The 17,763-nt window shown below is 47.4% G+C and overlaps 1 protein-coding gene across 1 annotated transcript; it reads right to left on the reverse strand.

The window, feature by feature from the left end:
* Positions 1-2,252: 2,252 nt before the first annotated feature.
* On the reverse strand, positions 2,253-17,272 carry LOC123025639 (cytochrome P450 2J4-like). The gene is made up of 7 exons (XM_044434573.1): positions 17,182-17,272; positions 15,133-15,293; positions 14,507-14,687; positions 11,719-11,853; positions 5,786-5,973; positions 3,289-3,430; positions 2,253-2,440 (listed from the first exon to the last, which is right to left on the reverse strand). The coding sequence occupies exons 1-7, from the start codon at positions 17,270-17,272 to the stop codon at positions 2,253-2,255; spliced, it is 1,086 nt and encodes a 361-aa protein (XP_044290508.1).
* Between the last annotated feature and the right edge of the window lie 491 nt (positions 17,273-17,763).

Below are 17,763 nucleotides of genomic sequence, written 5' to 3' on the forward strand. Positions count from 1 at the left end.
AGCTTGTAGGATTTTGAGCATCACTTTGCTAGCATGTGAAATGAGCGCAATGGTGCAGTAGTTTGAACATTCTTTGGCATTGCCCTTCTTTGGGATCGGAATGTAAACTGACCTTTTCCAATCCTGTGGCCACTGTTGAGTTTTCCTAATTTGCTGACATATTGAGTGTAGCACTTTTACTGCATTGTCTTTTAAGATTTTGAATAGCTCACCTCCACTAGCTTTGTTGTTGCTCAGACTTCCTAAGGCCCATTTGACTTCACATTCCAGGACATCTGCTTCGAGGTCAGTGACCACCCCATCGTGGTTATCAGGGACGTTAACCTCTTTCTTGTATAGTTCTTCTGTGTTATCTTGCCACCTCTTCTTAATCTCTTCTGCCTCTGTTAGGTCCCTGCCATTTTGGTCCTTTATCATGTCCATCGTTGCATGAAATGTTCCCTTCATATCTCCAGTTTTCTTGAAGAGATCTCTGGTCCTCCCTATTCTATTGTTTTCTTCTATTTCTTTGCATTGTTCATTTAAGAAGGCATTCTTATCTCTTCTAGCTATTCTCTGGAATTCTGCATTCAATTGGGTGTATCTTTCTCTTTCTCCCTTGACTTTTGCTTCCCTTCTTTCCTCAGCTATTTGTAAAGCTTCCTCAGACAGCCATTTTGCTTTCTTGCATTTCTTTTTCTTTGGGATGGTTTTAGTTGCTACCTCTTGTACAATGTTGCAAACCTCCGTCCATAGTTCTTCAGGCACTCTGTCTATCAGATCTAATTCCTTAAATCTATTTGTCACCTCTACTGTATATTCATCAGGGATATGATTTAGGTCATACCTGAGTGGCCCAGTGCTTTTCCCTACTTTCTTCAACTTAAGCCTAAATTTTGCAACCAGAAGCTCATGATCTGAGCCGCAGTCAGCTCCTGGTCTAGTTTTTACTGACTGTATAGAGCTTCTCCATCTTTGGCTGCAGAGCACATAGTCAATCTGATTTCTGTGTTGACCGTCTGGTGATGTCCATGTGTCGAGTCATCTCTTGGCTTGTTGGAAGAGAGTGTTTGCTATGACCATCGTATTCTCTTGACAAAACTCTACCAGCCTGGGCCCTGCTTCATTTTGTACTCCAAGGCCAAACTTGCCTGTTATTCCAGTTATCTTTTGCCTTCCTACTTTAGCATTCTGATCCCCCATGATGATAAGGACATCATTTTTTGGAGTTAATTCTAGAAGGTGTTGTTGGCCTTCATAGAACCGGTCAACTTCAGCCTCTTCAGCACCAGTGGTTGGGGCATAGACTTGGACTACTGTGATGTTGAATGGTTTGCCTTGGATTCAAACTGAGATCATTCTGTCATTTTGGAGGTTGTATCCCAGTACTGCTTTTCCTACTCTTTTATTGACTATGAAGGCTACTCCATTTCTTCTGAGGGATTCTTGCCTGCAGTAGCATACCTGTTGGTCATCTGAATTAAATTCAGCCATTCCTGTCCATTTTAGTCCACCGATTCCTAAGATGTCAATGTTGTGTTTATATCAGCAAACTTAAAAGCAATAGTTTGCTACCTAGTAATGCAAATTCAGCTCTTTATGGAAAATAAAATATTTATTAGATGGCACTATAACTGCACAAGTAAAAGAAGTGGTACAGGTATTCAAGTTTGGATGAAGCATAGTTGTTGTAAGCCGCCCCGAGGCTTCGGCAAGGGGCGGCATAGAAATGTTCTAATAATAATAATAATAATAATAATAATAATAATAATAATAATAATAGTGGAATCTGTCGATCTAGTATTCCCAGACTTCCTCTTGTGCTCAGCCAGACCCGGCAAATAGGAAGCGTACAAACATTTGCAGAAAGAAGTTCCAACACAATTTCTCTAGGCCAAGGAACCACTGTAGCTTGCTGTGTCATGTGCACCCTCCCAATTTCTCTAGTCCAACATAAAGCAAAGGTCAGTATCAAGCAAGTCAGGTCAGAAGATCAGAAAAAGGGAATTTGTGCAGGCATTTATTGAGATAAAATGCTGCCTTGCTCTTCAACCAAAGAGTCATCCCATGGGGCTTTCAAATAGCAGTGATGGCAACACAGTCCCTGCCTTCAGGTCTAGCCTCTAAAAGACAGGTCAGGATGAACTAGCCCAGTTCTGTTTCTCTCCCCTTCCTATGCAGCCTGGTGGAATGGCTGCTGACTAGGACAAGGCCAAAGAGAGATCTTTGCACTTATATAAGAGTACAAGTCACTGCAATTTTTCTATGTTTTATTATGAATTACATCGGGGAATAGCACAGAGTTGGTAAGCATGAGGGTGAACTATCACGCCAATTGCAGGCTCCAAATTGGGTTTTCCTGCTCCTTCTGGCAGTTGCAAGGTGAATGCCCTCAACAAGCTGGTGAAGAAAAGGAAGAGCTCTACCTTCGCTAACTGTTCCCCTAAACACACCCGGGCACCTGCAGAGGAAACAAAAGGAGAGCAGAATGTGAGCAAGACGCCCAACTTCCTGCACGTCAGAGCATCTCATTTGGGTGGCGACTACGTCTGACCCCATGGAAAACAACACAGATCATTTTAGCAACAGCTGGCTTTGTTCCAGAAATCTGTAAGTGTCCTGCAGTCATTTTGACAATGGTGGCAATAACAGAAGCAACCAAAGAAAGAAAATGGGAGACACAGAAAAGAGGGAGAAGATGCCGGAACTATTTCTGGTTCCTCACTGCCCTTGCATGGCCGTTGCAGAATGGGTTCCTCTTTTGGGACTGAACCAGCAAACTGAATTTCAACTGGACATTCTGATTTTTCCCTTCAGAGAAGATTGAATCATGGCCCTCCCAACACGTAATCTATTCCAACTATCAATATCACTGAAAGAAGCCATGAAGGGTGCAATCCAGTGGAGATGAGCAGAAGTTCCAGGCTCAATGCCTCATATTCATCATATTCAAAGCAGAAGGAAGAGCTCCTCCTACACCACATTTTTGCTAAACAGCTATTTTTAGCTATCTAATAATGGCATCTCAGGGTCAAGGAAGACCTTCTCTCCAGGATGTGCCCCTCTCCTCTCCACACCTCCCATTCCCATCCTTTGAACCACCCTCTTTAACCTCTCTTCAAGGCTGCTTTTCCAGCCTCACAGAGCAGAAGACTTAGTTCTTTCTCTGCCAGCTATGAAGAGACAGTGGAGTGGACTTGACACTCAGATTACAAGTCTCCGGAGCTGGCAAGCCAAACTATCCCATGATGCTTCAGTATGTCTAGAGTCAATATCTAAACATGATCTTAGATTACGTCCAATGTTTACCTGCTCCAAATGGTAGAAATGCATCTTTAGGCATAAAATTCCCATCTTTGTCCAAAAAGTGATGTGGGTTAAACTGTTCAGGTGTCTCCCATTGTTCGGGATCAAACATGGCAGAGCTTACATCTGGAAGAATTATGGTTCCCTGAATGGAAGAAATAATTTCCTTCAATTACTTCACTGTCCCAGCGTAAATTATACTGTGATTAGATACTAGGTATGCATGAGAAAGCCATTTGGGAGTGGGGATCTATGGAATTCCCTGAGTTGGCTCCCTGGACTCCACTCTGCTTTGCAGCAATTCCTGGTAATCAGCCTGCCAGGAATTTAGTTGATCTAGACCCCCCAAGTGCAAGTCCCCAGGAGCATCTGCCCAGGGAGATGGCCGGACATGCAGATCTCACCAACCGCATGTGATCACCTCTCCAGCTGCATCTCTCTTCCACACCACCCGCCGCAGTCTTTGTCCTGCTGTGTGGATGCTTGTTCCACAAGCTTTTCCAGACATGCTCTCAGTCACAATTGTGAGGAGGATAGGTGAGAAGCAAAATCAACAATTGGTAGCACTAATGCGCCACGGAATGCGCCAATGCGCCACGGAATCTGCCCGTCCTGCATTCGTGGACTTCCTCTCATGTTTGGTCCTCTCTTGGAAAGTCCACGAATGCTTGTGGCATGAAGGCTGCACAACCAGCAACCTCCTTCTGCGTCACAGGCAACTTCTCCACTGAAGGCCGCTGCGTGCGACCCAGAAGAGAGACGCCAGTTGCAGAGCAGTCACACGAGGTTCCACCCCTGGTGATAAGATACCATCTTACTGCCAGAAGGTGAATTGAAATGGCTTCTGATGAAGGTGAAAGAAGCAAAGTAGGAATGCGGCTGAACCTCAAGAAAACAAAAGTCGTGACTATAGAAGAATTAGGGAGACTGCAGCAAAGAAATTCGAAGAAGGCTGAGACTTGGCAGGGCAGAAACGAAGGAACTAGAAAAGAGCATCAAGTGTGAGAATGTTTCACTGGAGACCAAGGCCAAGATCATCCACACGCCTGCATTTCTGATCACTATGTATGAGTGTGGAAGCTGGACAGAGAAGAAAGCTCAGGAAAGAAATGGATGCGCTTGAAACATGATGCTGGGGGAGAGCTTGGCAAATAACCTGGATAGGCAGGAAAACATACAACTGGGTTCTAGATCAAATAAAACTAGAACCTTCCCTGGAAGTGAACATGAGAAAACTGAGGCTGTTGTACTTTGGGATGGCATGAGAAGGCAAGACTCAGTGGAGAAGGCAATAATGTTAAGGAAAACCGAAGGCAGAAAAAGTGGAGGATCCCATATTAGGTGGCTCAGTTCCATAAGGGAAGTCTCAGCTCCAGGTTTACAAGAGAGGAGCAGGGCTTAACAATGACAGGACCTGTTGGGGGCACCTGCTCATAGGGTTGCCATCAATCAGAGTTGACTTGATAGCACATAACAGAAAAGCACGATAATATAATATGGAAGGAAATGCTGGTTTCTGAGACTGTCGTGTGTTAAGGAGAACCTTTATAGTTTTTAATAAAATTCTTTACACCTTTAGTCTTTGTTTGCATTTCAGCTTCTCATCCCAAAGCAATATGACATTGGACCATTGCTTGCAGTGAGAGAAGTCACCTTGCCCTTGCAATTTTGCATTTCTATGTGCGTGACGGATCCGGCCTGTCGTGCCCATTTATCTGGCCCGCCATAGAGGTTTTCAACTCACCTTGTGCACGCACGTGCACGCAAGGAGATCGTTTTGGACTCGCTCGGAGAAAACGATCTCTGAGCACACACCCCTGCATCGCCACACGTGCACGCACCCCCCACCCCGGCCCACGCCCATCGCCAGCACCTTTCAACTGGCCCCCGTTCAAAAGGTTTGAGGACCCCTGTCTTAAACGATCACCTGCCCTTCCCTTCTTCCCCAAGGCTCCAACACAGAGAAATCCTTTACAATGCAGAAGTTTTTCTGTGCTTCCCAGTTAACAAGACAATGCAACTCTAAAAGTTCTCAAGCAAGGTAAAGTGTGAGTTGAGCCCAAACTGGAAACCTCTCCCCAGTCCTCTCCTTCCATTAAAGCTGCCAGCTCCACCCTCTGGGTAGCTCCCACTGGTGGAGGGCTGGCCGGCAAGACCTGCCCAAGCTGTCTGACTGGGTAGCCCATGGGGTCAGGGACCAGGCAAGACAAAGGCTTTCCTCCTTTCCCAGGTCCACTTCCATCTCCTCAAAGCACATCTGCTTTCACAGTCAACCTGGGAAACCACAAGCAATGACCCTGATGGAGCTTCGAAGGCTCCTTCCAGCCCCCAGTCCTCCTGCCCTCCCATCCCCTCTTCCTCAGTGTCCTCTTCAGAATTCAATAGCAAGGCCTCTAGAAAGACTGCCTGTGCTACTCGCAGCACCACCATCTGGTGCCCATTGCTTTTGGGATACCCACGTGCAGCCGTCCCAGTCTCCCGCTGGAGCCGTGCCAGTTACCTTTGGAACGTGAATGCCAAGCACTTCCGTGTCCTTCACAGAGTATCTGGCAATACTAGTGTATAAGATGTATCTGAAACGTTGGATCTCGTGAATCACAGCGTTGGTGTAGGGCAGTTTCTTCCGATCTTGATAGGAAATGTAGTGCAAGGAACCAAAGACATCTGTCATCTCTTTGTAGACCTTTTCTGAGGGAAACATTTGAACAGGGATAATGAGTTTTCACCTGCTGTCACTGGAGGATCTGAGAGGATATTGGCCAGGAGAGCAACAGCTAAATTGGCAGCTGTCCGGGTGTGCAATGCATACTTCTTTCTTGGGCTCATTATAGCGCGATTCATTTGATTCAGGACAGACGGAGGAAAGCATGCCTTCACTCAGCACGCAGCTGAACGATGGCATTCACTTCCACAGGACGTATCGATGGGCCAGCAGGCTGAGTGCCTTGGAAGAGGAATGGAAGACACACTGGAATCATGCAAGAGAAGCCTGGCAAGGGCTGCAGGTCTTGACGGCTAATGCTTTGCATGGCTTGGGAGCACAGCATCTGTTGGAACCACCGTCTACCCAGATAGCACATTTGTCCTCTGAGGCCTTCCTCTGAGTGTCACCTCCAAGGGAGGTTTGGAGGGTGGCCACAAGGGCAGGGCCTTCTCGACGGTGGCTCCCCAGCTCTGGAGCAACCTCACCACGGCCCATCTGGCGCCATCTTTTTGGTGCACACTTTAGAGAGCCCTTTATGCCAAGGCGTAACAATTTGCATGGCTACCCAGCGGCTTGAGGGGATCCCCCATCCCAGATGTTTTCTTTGTGCAGAGTCATTCTTACTGTATTTCAAATTTTAATGCTGCTTTGCAGAGTCATTCTTACTGGATTTCAAATTTTAATGCTGCTTTGATTTTGTGGCATCTGTATTGTATTCTATTGTTTTGTTTGCATGGATTGTTGTAAATTGCCCAGAGAGCTTCCACTATGGGGCAGTAGAGAAAAGAGGAGGGGGAGATGGATGCAGCGTTGGCGGTCATGTGCTTAAGGCATACCCGTGGCTGGAGAACATAAATCAGGGGGTGCTGTTGCTCTCATCCCCTGCTTGCGGGTTCCTGGTGAGTAGCTGGAGAAGAGTTCATTTGTGAACATGAACAGCATGTAATGAACACCACACTAGATAAATGTTGGCCTGATGCGGCGTTGGTCTGATATTCATAAATATGTGCTTATGTGCAGTCAACTAAATATTTGAGCATAGTGTAACACATGATTACACTATTAATTACCTGAAGGAGTGCTTACATCCATATGTGCCCGCCCGCCCCTTGAGATCAGCGGGAGAGGCCCTTCTCCGGGAACCCTCCGTGAAAGAAATTAGGAGGGTGGGTACTCGGAGGAGGCCTTTCTCTGCGGTGGCGCCCCATCTATGGAATGCGCTCCCCAGAGAGGTCCGCCTGGCGCCGTCATTATTTGTTTTTCGGCGCCAGGCGAAGACCTTTTTATTTAAGCGGCATTTTAATTGTTAATATTATTGGATTTTATCTGGCCAGGGCGGCTTATTTTGTATTGTTATTTTTGTATTTTTAATTTTAATATTTACATTTTTAATTTAATGTTATTTATTTTTAACTATCGTTGTAAGCCGCCCTGAGGCTTAGGAGAATGGGGCGGCATAAAAATGTTTTAATAAATAAAATAAAAATAAATAAATGATTCAAATATGAATATGACAGTGTGAGCATAATACACAAATTCACTAAAACATCAGGATAGCTTTGAACAATCAGCAAGCATCCCGTATAAAAATGTGGGAAAGAATAACCTTAGGCGTATTTTCAATTATTGGCCATGTCTGTGTTAGCCAGATATGTACCAAATCATGTGAGGAACCGATCGCGTTCTATTTGACACTAGTTAGGTCCCATTTTGAGTATTGTGGCCAGTTCTGGGTGCCACACTTCAAGAAAGATGCAGATGAATTGGAAAGGGTTCAGAGGAAGGCAGTGAGGATGACTGGGGGACTGGAAGCAAAGCCCTGTGAAGAATGATTGGGAGAACTAGGCCTGTTTAGCCTGGAGAAGAGAAGACTGAGGGGAGATCGGACAGCACTCCACAAGTCCTTGAAAGGCTGTCACAAAGAGGAAGGTCAGGATCTTTGCTTGATCGTCCCAGAGTGCAGAACACAGAACACTGGGCTCAAGTTACAGGGATCCAGATTCCAGGTAGATATCAGGAAAAACTTCCTGTTAAAGCGGTACAGCGATGGAGCCCATGACCTGGGGAGGTGGCGGGCTCTCCCACACTGGAGGCATGCAAGAGGCAGCCATATAGCCACCTGAGAGGAATGCTTTAATTTGGAGACCTGCGTTGGACAGGGGGCATTTCCAGCTCGACTGTTCCATGAGTCTCTGAGCAGAGTGAGCAAGCGCGGGACATGCTGAAGAGCACTCCTTTGCAGGATTGTGGTAAGTTGGAGACAAGTTGGCAACATGTGACAACAGAACAACAACATTTCTTCTGACTTAGCAAAGACGCTGCTGTGAAACGTCAGCCGTGCTTTGCACGCACTGTGCTTACTCCATAGGCTTTTTGTGCTTTTCATGGCAGGCGTCAGGATCTGGGGACTCGGGGCCTCCATCAAGTGGTCAGAACCAGGATGGACACCTTAGTAAGTGCAGGATTGGGCCCAACCTCTCTAGGAGCTCTCTGCCACCTGATGAGCATGACCTGGGAGACCTGGGGGAAGAGGCATAGAAGAGCAAGCCCTTCCCAGTGGCAGCTGGCCTCCCTGCCAGCTGTAGCACGGTCCAACTCCGCATCACACCTGCCCCTTGCTTCATCTGGTACCCACCTTTGCCTGGCCGCATCCTGCTTTGCTCTGCTGCACCTTCTGCTGGCCTGAATCCTGCCTGGGTTACCTTGCCTCAGGTACCAGTTCTCTGCCCTGTCCTGATCGTCACTGCTCTCCCCATTCTCTTTTGTGGCTCAGCCATGATGACCACCTCGTCTGGCTTTAATAGGCACTCCAAGTCCCTGACTTTAACTCCCTTCTTGACCAGGATTCTGCCCTGTCCCAACTACCAGAGTCAGGCCTGCCTCAGGTCCTGTCAGCCTGGCTCCAGCGTCTTTGCTAAGCCCCCTGCCACCCACATCCCTGACCCGGCTGGGCAATATGGAACCTTAGGCTTCCTTGCGCCTGGACCCATGGAATTCAGAGATCCCACTACATGGGGCAGGGGCAGCTTTGGGCATCCAGATCATTGCATGTAGGAAGTCTGTGGAGTTGCTCTTGAACATGCTGCGATTTCTTCGCTTTGTTTACCCTGAACTCACCTCACACAGAAGTTCCAGCACAGGGTGCAAGGCTGGCACTGACCACCGTGTGGATGTGCAACCCAGTTCAGGTCTTCCCCTTATACCCTCATCTTTGATCATCCGAGACAGATGTCATCAGGAATCATTTTGTCCCTGACCTATGACCCCTTTGCCCTAGAGATTGCAGCTGGGAAACTGTTGTCCGACTTGAAATATCATGAAAATACTGCTGAAGCCTAAAGCAACTGACCCTCCTAAGTGTATTTTTGAAGACAAAATGTTAAGCATTTTGCCACGAAGTTGCTTGGAATACAAGCATCTCACAAGTTCAGAGAATTCTGGGTCAGATTGCCAGAGTTGTGGCATGCAGGCATCAGAGCCACACGTGTCTATTTGGCTGCTGTTTAGATACCTGGCTGCCTTGGACCTGAGAAATCAGGTGCCCTTCCATGTTCCATGCATTTACAGGATGAGATTCTGTATCATCATTAAGGTCTGCGTCCAGCCAGGGTTGGGATAAATAAACCCCGGTGGAATTCGTTCCTCTCGTATTTACAGGCTTCGTCTCCCATTCAGCCCAAACACTTGCAGAATGAAGATGGAGCAACTGGCAACCTTCCTCCGCTTCAGGTGCAGCAACACAAAGGCTGCAGCAGGTGGCACAGAAAACGGAGGCTGCGAGTGACCGCGCTGGGCTCTACTTCTGGCAAGCCCCGTGCAACCGACATTCTTCTGCACCAGGTTCAGCAGGTCAACCAGCAGCTGCACATGGAACAGAAGTGGGAAGCTCTTTGTGTGGCACATGGGGCTTGACTCCTGCCAGGAAGTCAGAGTCAGGCCAGCGGCAAGGCAGACTGGAGCTGAGTCCAGGGAATCCAGTGGATTCCTCCTTCCAAACAGATTCCTTGCACAACCCTGCTTCCAGCCCATGTTGACTTTGGAGCTGCCCTTTAAATATTTCTGCATCAAGCTGGATTTTTAAAAGGCTTGCAAATTCGCATTCCTTTAATGATTTTTTTTTACACACTGCAGCTTTTTGTATACTTTTCCCCCTAAAACAGGTGTTTTTAATGCATGTTGATTTAAATTATGGATGTGGATTTTTCCAGACAAGAAGTACATCCTGCAGTCAAGGCAGGAATGAAGCTGTTCTCAAAGGAGATGCTATGGAAGGAATTCCACCAACACGGGGTAATGTTTGAGCAGCCTGTGAAGAGGACGGTGTACCAGGGGAGGCACATCTGTGGCCAGCTGCTGTTTCTGAGCCTGGCCTTTCCCTCCCAAACAAGGTAGGGCCGGATTCGGGGCAGGGGGCTGGGTGGGTGGGGCAGGGGCAGATTACAGGAGCTCCCTTGAACAGAACTCCCAGAAGCATCTCAGGTTCCCCAGGGCTGCAAGAAGGAGGATGGGGAAAAGGCAGAGCACTGAACTATCTTCGTGAGAAAATTAAGCCTGATAGCCTAAATAATCTTGATTAGCCTGTTAAATTAAAAACAATCATCACTGCATAAGGGCATTATTAAGGTGTTTATTTCATTACAGCTTCATCTTACCTTTCCCCACAGTGAGCACATGGGGTTAACATAATCCTCCTCCTCCTCCGCATTTCATCGTCACAACAACAACCCTGTGAGGTAGGCTAGGCTGAGAGTCAGTGACAGCCCAGTGTCACGTAGTGAGCCGAGTGGGGATTAGTCTGGAGCTCCTGAAACCCAGCCCAGCACTAACCAGAGCCAGTGTGGTGTGGTGGTTAAGAGCATGGGACTGGGACTCAGGCGATCTGGGTTCGAGTCCCCGCTCAGCCATGGAGCCCACTGGGTGACTCTGGGCCAGTCACAGACTCTCAGCCCAACCTACCTCACAGGGTTGTTGTTGTGGGGATAAGATGGAGGAGGAGAATGATGTAAGCTGCCTTGAGCCCTTTGTAGGAAAAAGGCAGGATATAAATTGAAATAATAATAAAAAAATAACCTGTACACCGCACTAGCTCACCACATACATACTTCATTTCTAGTAACTGTGGGGGTAAATACGTGGGTATGCAGAGATATTATATCAGTTCGTGCACATACACCTGCTTGCTACTTTCGTTTCTAAAAAGAATGCTTTGTTCGAAGGTGCACGGCTGGGGTGTAATACCCTTAACACTGTTCTTGTCCTGTTCTGTTCAAATAGTTCGCCTCCTTTATGATATCATTTTTTTTATGCCTGAGAAGGATTGCTATGCATTAGGCCACTAAAGGGTACATATTGTGTTGTTTTGGACAAGGAGCTTAATGCTTCCAGCACACTATAAGTGACATCTGAAAAACTTCAGGGGAAGTTACATATAAAATGCCTCATTTTACTGGGCTATTTCTAGTCTTTCAAAAACCATCTGCCATATATTCCTGTACTTTTTAATAAGTCCCACTGACTCCCTGAAGCTTTTCAGATGCGTGATTAGGGAGTTATGATGATGTCTGAGAACATGTAATTTCAGCTACCTGCTACAAATCAACAAATATTCCTATTCACCTAGTATGAAGTCTTGGAAGGATCACAAGGCACTCCAAAACTACATGCGAATTTGAATTAGTCTTTACAGGAAGGAGAGGGGCTCTGGATTACATCACAGCTGTCTCTCTCACCTTGGATTTCCGGATAAGCCACCATAAGGAGCAGCCCCCATTGCAAAGTGATACTCATGGTCTCTGTTCCCGCAATAAAAAATTCTGCAATAGATACAGCCAGGTTTTCTTCATCGAAGGAGGTTGTGCTGGAGTCTTTCCCACACTGCTATTGAGAAGAGACAATGGGTAGAAATCACAAGCCACACTCAAAGAAGTTTTGAATCATCTTCCATGGTAGCGCCAAATCATTTTCCCCACGCATGAACATGCAGTCAGGAATTACATTAGTAATCAAACTAGCATTAGAATGGTCCCTGTAGCACCCTTGCAAAATCGTGGAAAGGTTTCCCCTTGACCTTATGTCCAGCCATGCCTGACTCTCAGGGGTGATGCTCATCTCCGTTTCCTGGTCGAGGGAGCCAGCGTTTGTCCACAGACAGTCTCCGTGGTCATGTGGCCAGCATGACTAAACACCGAAGTGCACGGAACGCTGTTACCTGCCCACCAAAGTGGTACCTTTTCATCTACTTGCATTTGCAGGCTTTCGAACTGCAAGGTTGGCAGGAGCTGGGACGGAGCAACAGGAACTCACCCCGCTGTGCAGATTCGAACTGGCGACCTTTCGATCAACCAGCCCAGCAGCGCAGCAGTTTAAACCACTGCGCCACCTGCAGTCCCTAAAATCGTGTACATTAAGACAAATTAAAAGAAATTCTACTTTATCTCAGATGCCCTGGGAACCTGCTGAAGGGAAGAAGATAAAAGATTTGAGTAATTTACTGGGTTTAGCACTTCAGAGCAGTGACCAGTCCTCTTCTACTCAGGCAAATGCCATGTAAAATCGAGGACATGCCCTGGGACCACCTTCCTATCTGATGGAGCACCTTTTCCATCCTGAATCTACCTGGACACTACAGTCTACAGCTAAAGTCTTCCTTCAAAGCCACCTCCAAGGGGGGCTTAGAGTGAGCCAAACATGGGGTTTGGAATGATCTCCACACCTGGCACCAATTCTGACATCTTTTCAGTGCCAATTCAGATGGCCCTCTGCTTCCAGCTGTTTAGTAGCATATGTTACCTGCTTTCCACGGGTCCTCTTTGTGTGTATTAAAAATGTGTTGCTGCTGCTGATACTGTTCTAATTTTTGTGTCTGGAAATCTTACACAGTACTTCGCAGTATTTGTATTTATGAGGTATTTCTCATATTTGTAACCAGTAGGTTATAGATTGATGGAAACCATCTGGAGAAATTTATGTTGCCATTATTATTGATGACAATAATAATGGCAACATAAATTTGTGGCATGACAGAATTACTTAGTTAAAGGAGTGGCAGTTTTCAGTACAGAAGGGGAATCTATTGGCAGTTTAACACAAATTCCTTTCCCTGCACTATGATTAGCTACTGCTTTGTGTAACCATTAGAGAAACGAAGAGAACACTTCCTCTCCAGCCATTTCAAGGCATAATGACCCGTATCCCAATTTAGCCACTGACTCCAGTATGAAAGAAATGGTATGCTGATGAAGTGAGTGAAAATTTTTCCAAGGCCCATAAAATCCTCTTGGTGGGCTACAGGTAGGGTTGGGACGAACCCTTTCAGAATTCGCCCCTCCAGAATCCACAGGCTTCATCTCATGCTCAGCTGGTTCTGCAAAGCAGGCCAAGAAGAAGGCCCTGAATGCTCACGGAAAAGGAAAAGCGAAAGCAGAGCAGCAAGCAGGCACACCAGCCACCATTCTCAGTGGCCAACAGTTTCACCCCATTCGCTGCCGGTGGCAGCAACAGCAACTACTGAAAAAGGATGCGGCTTGCACAGCGCTTGGGCTTTTGTTCCCAGCGAGCACCCTGAGGATCTGGGCACGCTCTCCAGAAACTCAGACTCTGGGCTGCTGCCGAGCGGACCAAAGCCCAGGAAGCTGAAACCAAAGAATCCAGTGGATTTTTTGAACACAATAGATTCCTTGCCCGTCTTTAGCTACAGGTGCCCCTGTGCAACTGCAACCTGGAAACTAAACCGACCTTGGATGAGCAATGCCTGCCTAGGAACTGCTTCCATTCACAGCTGACCCTGCCTTGCCTCAGGGGGCACCATGAAGGGGCAGATGGTGGAAGAAGGCAGGAAGGTGTGTCTCGGTCAGGGGCTGGGGCGCGGGCAGCAGGAGACAAGGCAGAGGCACTGGGACGAGGGCAGCAGGACTTGAGACAAGCCCAGCCCAGAGCACAAAAACAAGGTTCAGTAGCAAATCCAGGGCATAACCACAGAGCAGGCGAGGGTCCGAACCAGAAAGATGCATTGGGCCAGGACAAGGATGTGGTCCTGACCAAGCCAAGGGTTGAGACCCAGGAAGACAAACAGAGGAGACGGGATAACTGGGCAGGATACACAGAAAGATCAGGCAAGATGCAGGAGCTTGAGCACAGCCGGCTGGAAGACCTGCGTTGCTGAGGCGCCTGGCAAGGCAAGGTGGGAGGCACCGCGGGGCCGCACACGGCAAGGAAGGTGCAAATGGCGAGGCAGGATCTGGACCAGGCACCACAGCAGTGAGGGAGACCTCTGGAGGGAGGAGGCTGCCTCTGCATGGCTCCTCTTCTAGTTTCCCTGCTGGTGCTCAATGGGAAACCTGAGGGCTTGGGGCCAATCCTGCAAATACGGCAGCGGTGGTTCTGCTTCTGGCCAGCACAGCACCCCAGACCCTGGGAGTCCCGAGAGTCTCCCAAGACACTTGGGATGGTCCCGGTGTGGATGAGCTGCTGCTTGGCCTCTCATTCAGGCAGCAAAAGGACTGGTGCAGCTGCTGGTACTTACTTTCTCCATCTGAAGCAGGTAGAAATCGATGAAATCGCTCGGTTCATGCAAGTTCTGGTGCGTCTTATGTCTCTTTATCTCTTGCCTTATAAATGACATCACCGCCTCCATGAGGGACAAGAGCTTGTTGTGGGGCCCCGGGAGATGTTTCATGATCCATGGAAACAATTCATAGAGCTAGGGAGCAGACAGAACCAAGCTCTTCTCAGTATCATAGTTGCACGGTCCCCATTGTTCAGTAAGGATGTCTGCACCTGAAGGACTGGGGCAGTACCTACACAATTTGTGGGGACTCTTTCCAAAGTTGCTCTACAACTGCTTTTCAGCTACTTGGAAGCACCATCCAGCTCTGCACCTTCAAGCAGAAAATCCAGACATGGCCACACTCATTCATATTTGACCTTTCCTACTCCATGGAACCACATTAGTTCTGGATGTTACATTTGTCCACACATACACAAACACTCAAACACAGGAAACACAACTTGCAAGAAAGGGGAGGAGCTGAAAAGCTCTGAAAAAGCAGTGCCTGCTTTTGGTTCTGGGTTCACCTGATTGCTGCTTTGGACCCCAGCAGATTCCTTTCCATGGATAACCATCCTGCCATAAAAAGGTTACTCACCAAAAAAACGTAAGTGCTTCCAAAGTTCGTGCCAAAATCAATGGTTTTGATCAGTATCTGGAAGTTTTCATCTTCAAGAGAAAATCGGTATCCAAAGTTCACAGCACACACCATATTGCAAACTGAGTTAGTGATGGCTGGTAAAGGATCAAAGGGTTGCCCTGCAAATGAGTTTGTTTACAGTCAATAGTATTCTGTCCCTCCCTTTAACACAGGTGCCCAATGGCCTGTCTGGTTGGTGGGCAGAGGGTGGGTCGCCAAGGAGTCAGCAGCAGCAAAGCAACCTCCTGGCCCTGCTGCAGCAAGACAAATTTCGAAAGGATTCCGTGCACAGAGAATCGAGTGACTTTGAAATCATGGAAGCAAGAAGCCACACACCATGACTACCAGCCCAGGGCAAAATCCAGCCTATGAAGATGACTGAAGCACGGAGGACAGGATTGCTCAAGGGAAAGCATGTGCGGGAAATGCACATCCACGTACATCCCCTTTGTACTGAAAACTGATTATTACTCTATCACTTGGGGAGACAGCAGGAACCAACTGCAAAACTCCCAGGCTCAAGCATGCAGACACACAAGGACAGAGAGACACACTCAAACAAATACCAGCTTCCGAGAGACACACTCACAGGTACCCATGATTCACACACACAGAAACTCACACAAACTCCCCATTCACTTACAGACACCTTCATTTGCACTAACATCCCATTTATACATCAAGATGCACGTGTATAAAGCTGTGCAAGCGTGCACGGAGTCAGCAGCAATCTCCGGTTCTCAGCGTCATGTCTAAACAGCAAACAATGATCTGCACCAGCAGAAACAGAAACAGGGCGAGTCAGAAGAGGTATCCCAGGCCATCTAGTCTGACCCCCGGCTCCAGCCAGCTCTGCTCATGACACGCCCACCGTGTGCATGTCCAGCCTATCCTTATACACCTTCACTCATGGGGCCTCCACCACCTCCCATGGAAGCCCATTCCATGCCTTCAGGGTCCTAACCGTCAGGAAGTAATTCCTGTAATCCACCTAGAATCTTGGTTCCCTGAGCTTTGCTCCACTGGAACAGGTCCTGCCCCCCACCACAGGGGAAAAAAGGTTCCAACTCACCTCTGCGTGACACCCCCCCCCCCCACCATACCTGCATGTGGCTAACAGGTCCCCTCCGAGTCTCCTCCTCTCAAGGCTGAGAAGACACAACTCCCTCAGTCTCTCCCCACATGGCTTACCCTACAAACCAGCCACCATCCTAGTTTTATTAAGACAACCTACCTGGAAATTATTTGCCCGTGTGTCCCCACCCCACTCATTTCTGCCCCCTCAAAGCGTTCTTGAAGCAACTTCTATTAGCCGCCTCAAATGATGGACCTCTCCTCTTTTTTTTAATTTTTATTTTATTTATTTTTCGATTTATATCCTGCCTTTTTCCTACAAAGGGCTCAAGGCAGCTTACATCTCCTCCTCCATCTTATCCCCACAACAACAACCCTGTGAGGTAGGCTGGGTTGAGAGTCTGTGACTGGCCCAAAGTCACCCAGTTGGCTCCATGGCTGAGCGGTGACTTGAACCCAGATCGTCTGAGTCCCAGTCCCATGCTTTTAACCACTACACCACACTGGCTCTCACGCTCCTCTTTGTGTTTTGTTGTTGTTGTTGTTGTTCCATCCAGAAATATTTATTATTTATGGGGTTTGTTTAAAGCTGCCCATTAGCATCACGCTCTCTCCCAGAAATAGCAGGTGCTGGAGCAGTTTCCTGGCACTGAGGAGAGGAAAGCTTGATTCCAGTCATGCACTCTGTCCACACATGCACAATTTTAAAACTAGAGGGGAGACACCCACAGGTTCACTGCGGCACACTTCTCCCAGGGACCAGCACTATCTGCTAAAGTGGAGGCTCGGATGGAGCAAGGAAAGTGTTGAAATGAACTAACTTTTAATTCTCTGTAAGTCAGAAGAGAAGTGAGGATCGATGACTCTTCCTAATGCTCAGAAAGATTTTTGAACAGACTCTGTGGGCCAGCGTCATCACTTAGCATGGCTTACCTTTGGTACTTGCAAAGATCTTCACAAGTTGGTGGGCCTCCTCTTCCACCTGGCGCTCCATGATCTTTCTCCCCATCCCCAGTTTCCACATCGTCACTACAGCAAACCGCCTCTGTTTCTTCCAGTTAGGTCCGTTTATACTTACAATACCTACATGAGTCCCCCAGGTATTAATGAGAAAAACATCACTGTCAAAAAGTCATGCTTAAACATTCGCCTGGTTCAACATTCTGCTGCATCCTCTCTGCAGCTTTTACCCTGTCATAGAGGATACTTTGGGATTTATCACTCTAATCTTTAGAAAAACAGAACAATTTCATATTTTTCCTGAAATTTAACTCATCCAGGAATAACAGATGATTATGCATAGCCTGAACTTTTCAGGAAGCTCCATGAAAGTATGGAGAAGAAAGAGCAGTTTAAGTAATTTTAAAAACCCTCACTCAGTCAGAATGAAGGCTGAAAAACTGGTGAATTTATTTGCATGTTATCTCTGAAGATATTGCCGTTTGCATGAACTCTGTGAGCCCATACTGCACAAATCACAATCCTTAATGGGCCAAAGCAGAAGCAGGTCATTTT

This window comes from Varanus komodoensis, unplaced genomic scaffold, assembly GCF_004798865.1.
Source record: "Varanus komodoensis strain SLA01 unplaced genomic scaffold, ASM479886v1 scaffold28, whole genome shotgun sequence".
NCBI classification, from domain to species: Eukaryota; Metazoa; Chordata; class Lepidosauria; order Squamata; family Varanidae; genus Varanus; species Varanus komodoensis.

What these genes read in the sequence shown, in the direction of transcription:
- LOC123025639 (XM_044434573.1), bottom strand. Translation starts at nt 17,272, where the DNA reads ATGTGGAAACTGGGGATGGGGAGAAAGATCATGGAGCGCCAGGTGGAA. An exon ending in GAAGCACTTACGTTTTTTTG is followed by an intron (nt 14,688 to 15,132) that starts GTGAGTAACCTT and finishes TCTGCTCCCTAG; the next exon opens with CTCTATGAATTGTTTCCATG. An exon ending in TTGGCATTCACGTTCCAAAG is followed by an intron (nt 3,431 to 5,785) that starts GTAACTGGCACG and finishes TCTTCCATTCAG; the next exon opens with GGAACCATAATTCTTCCAGA.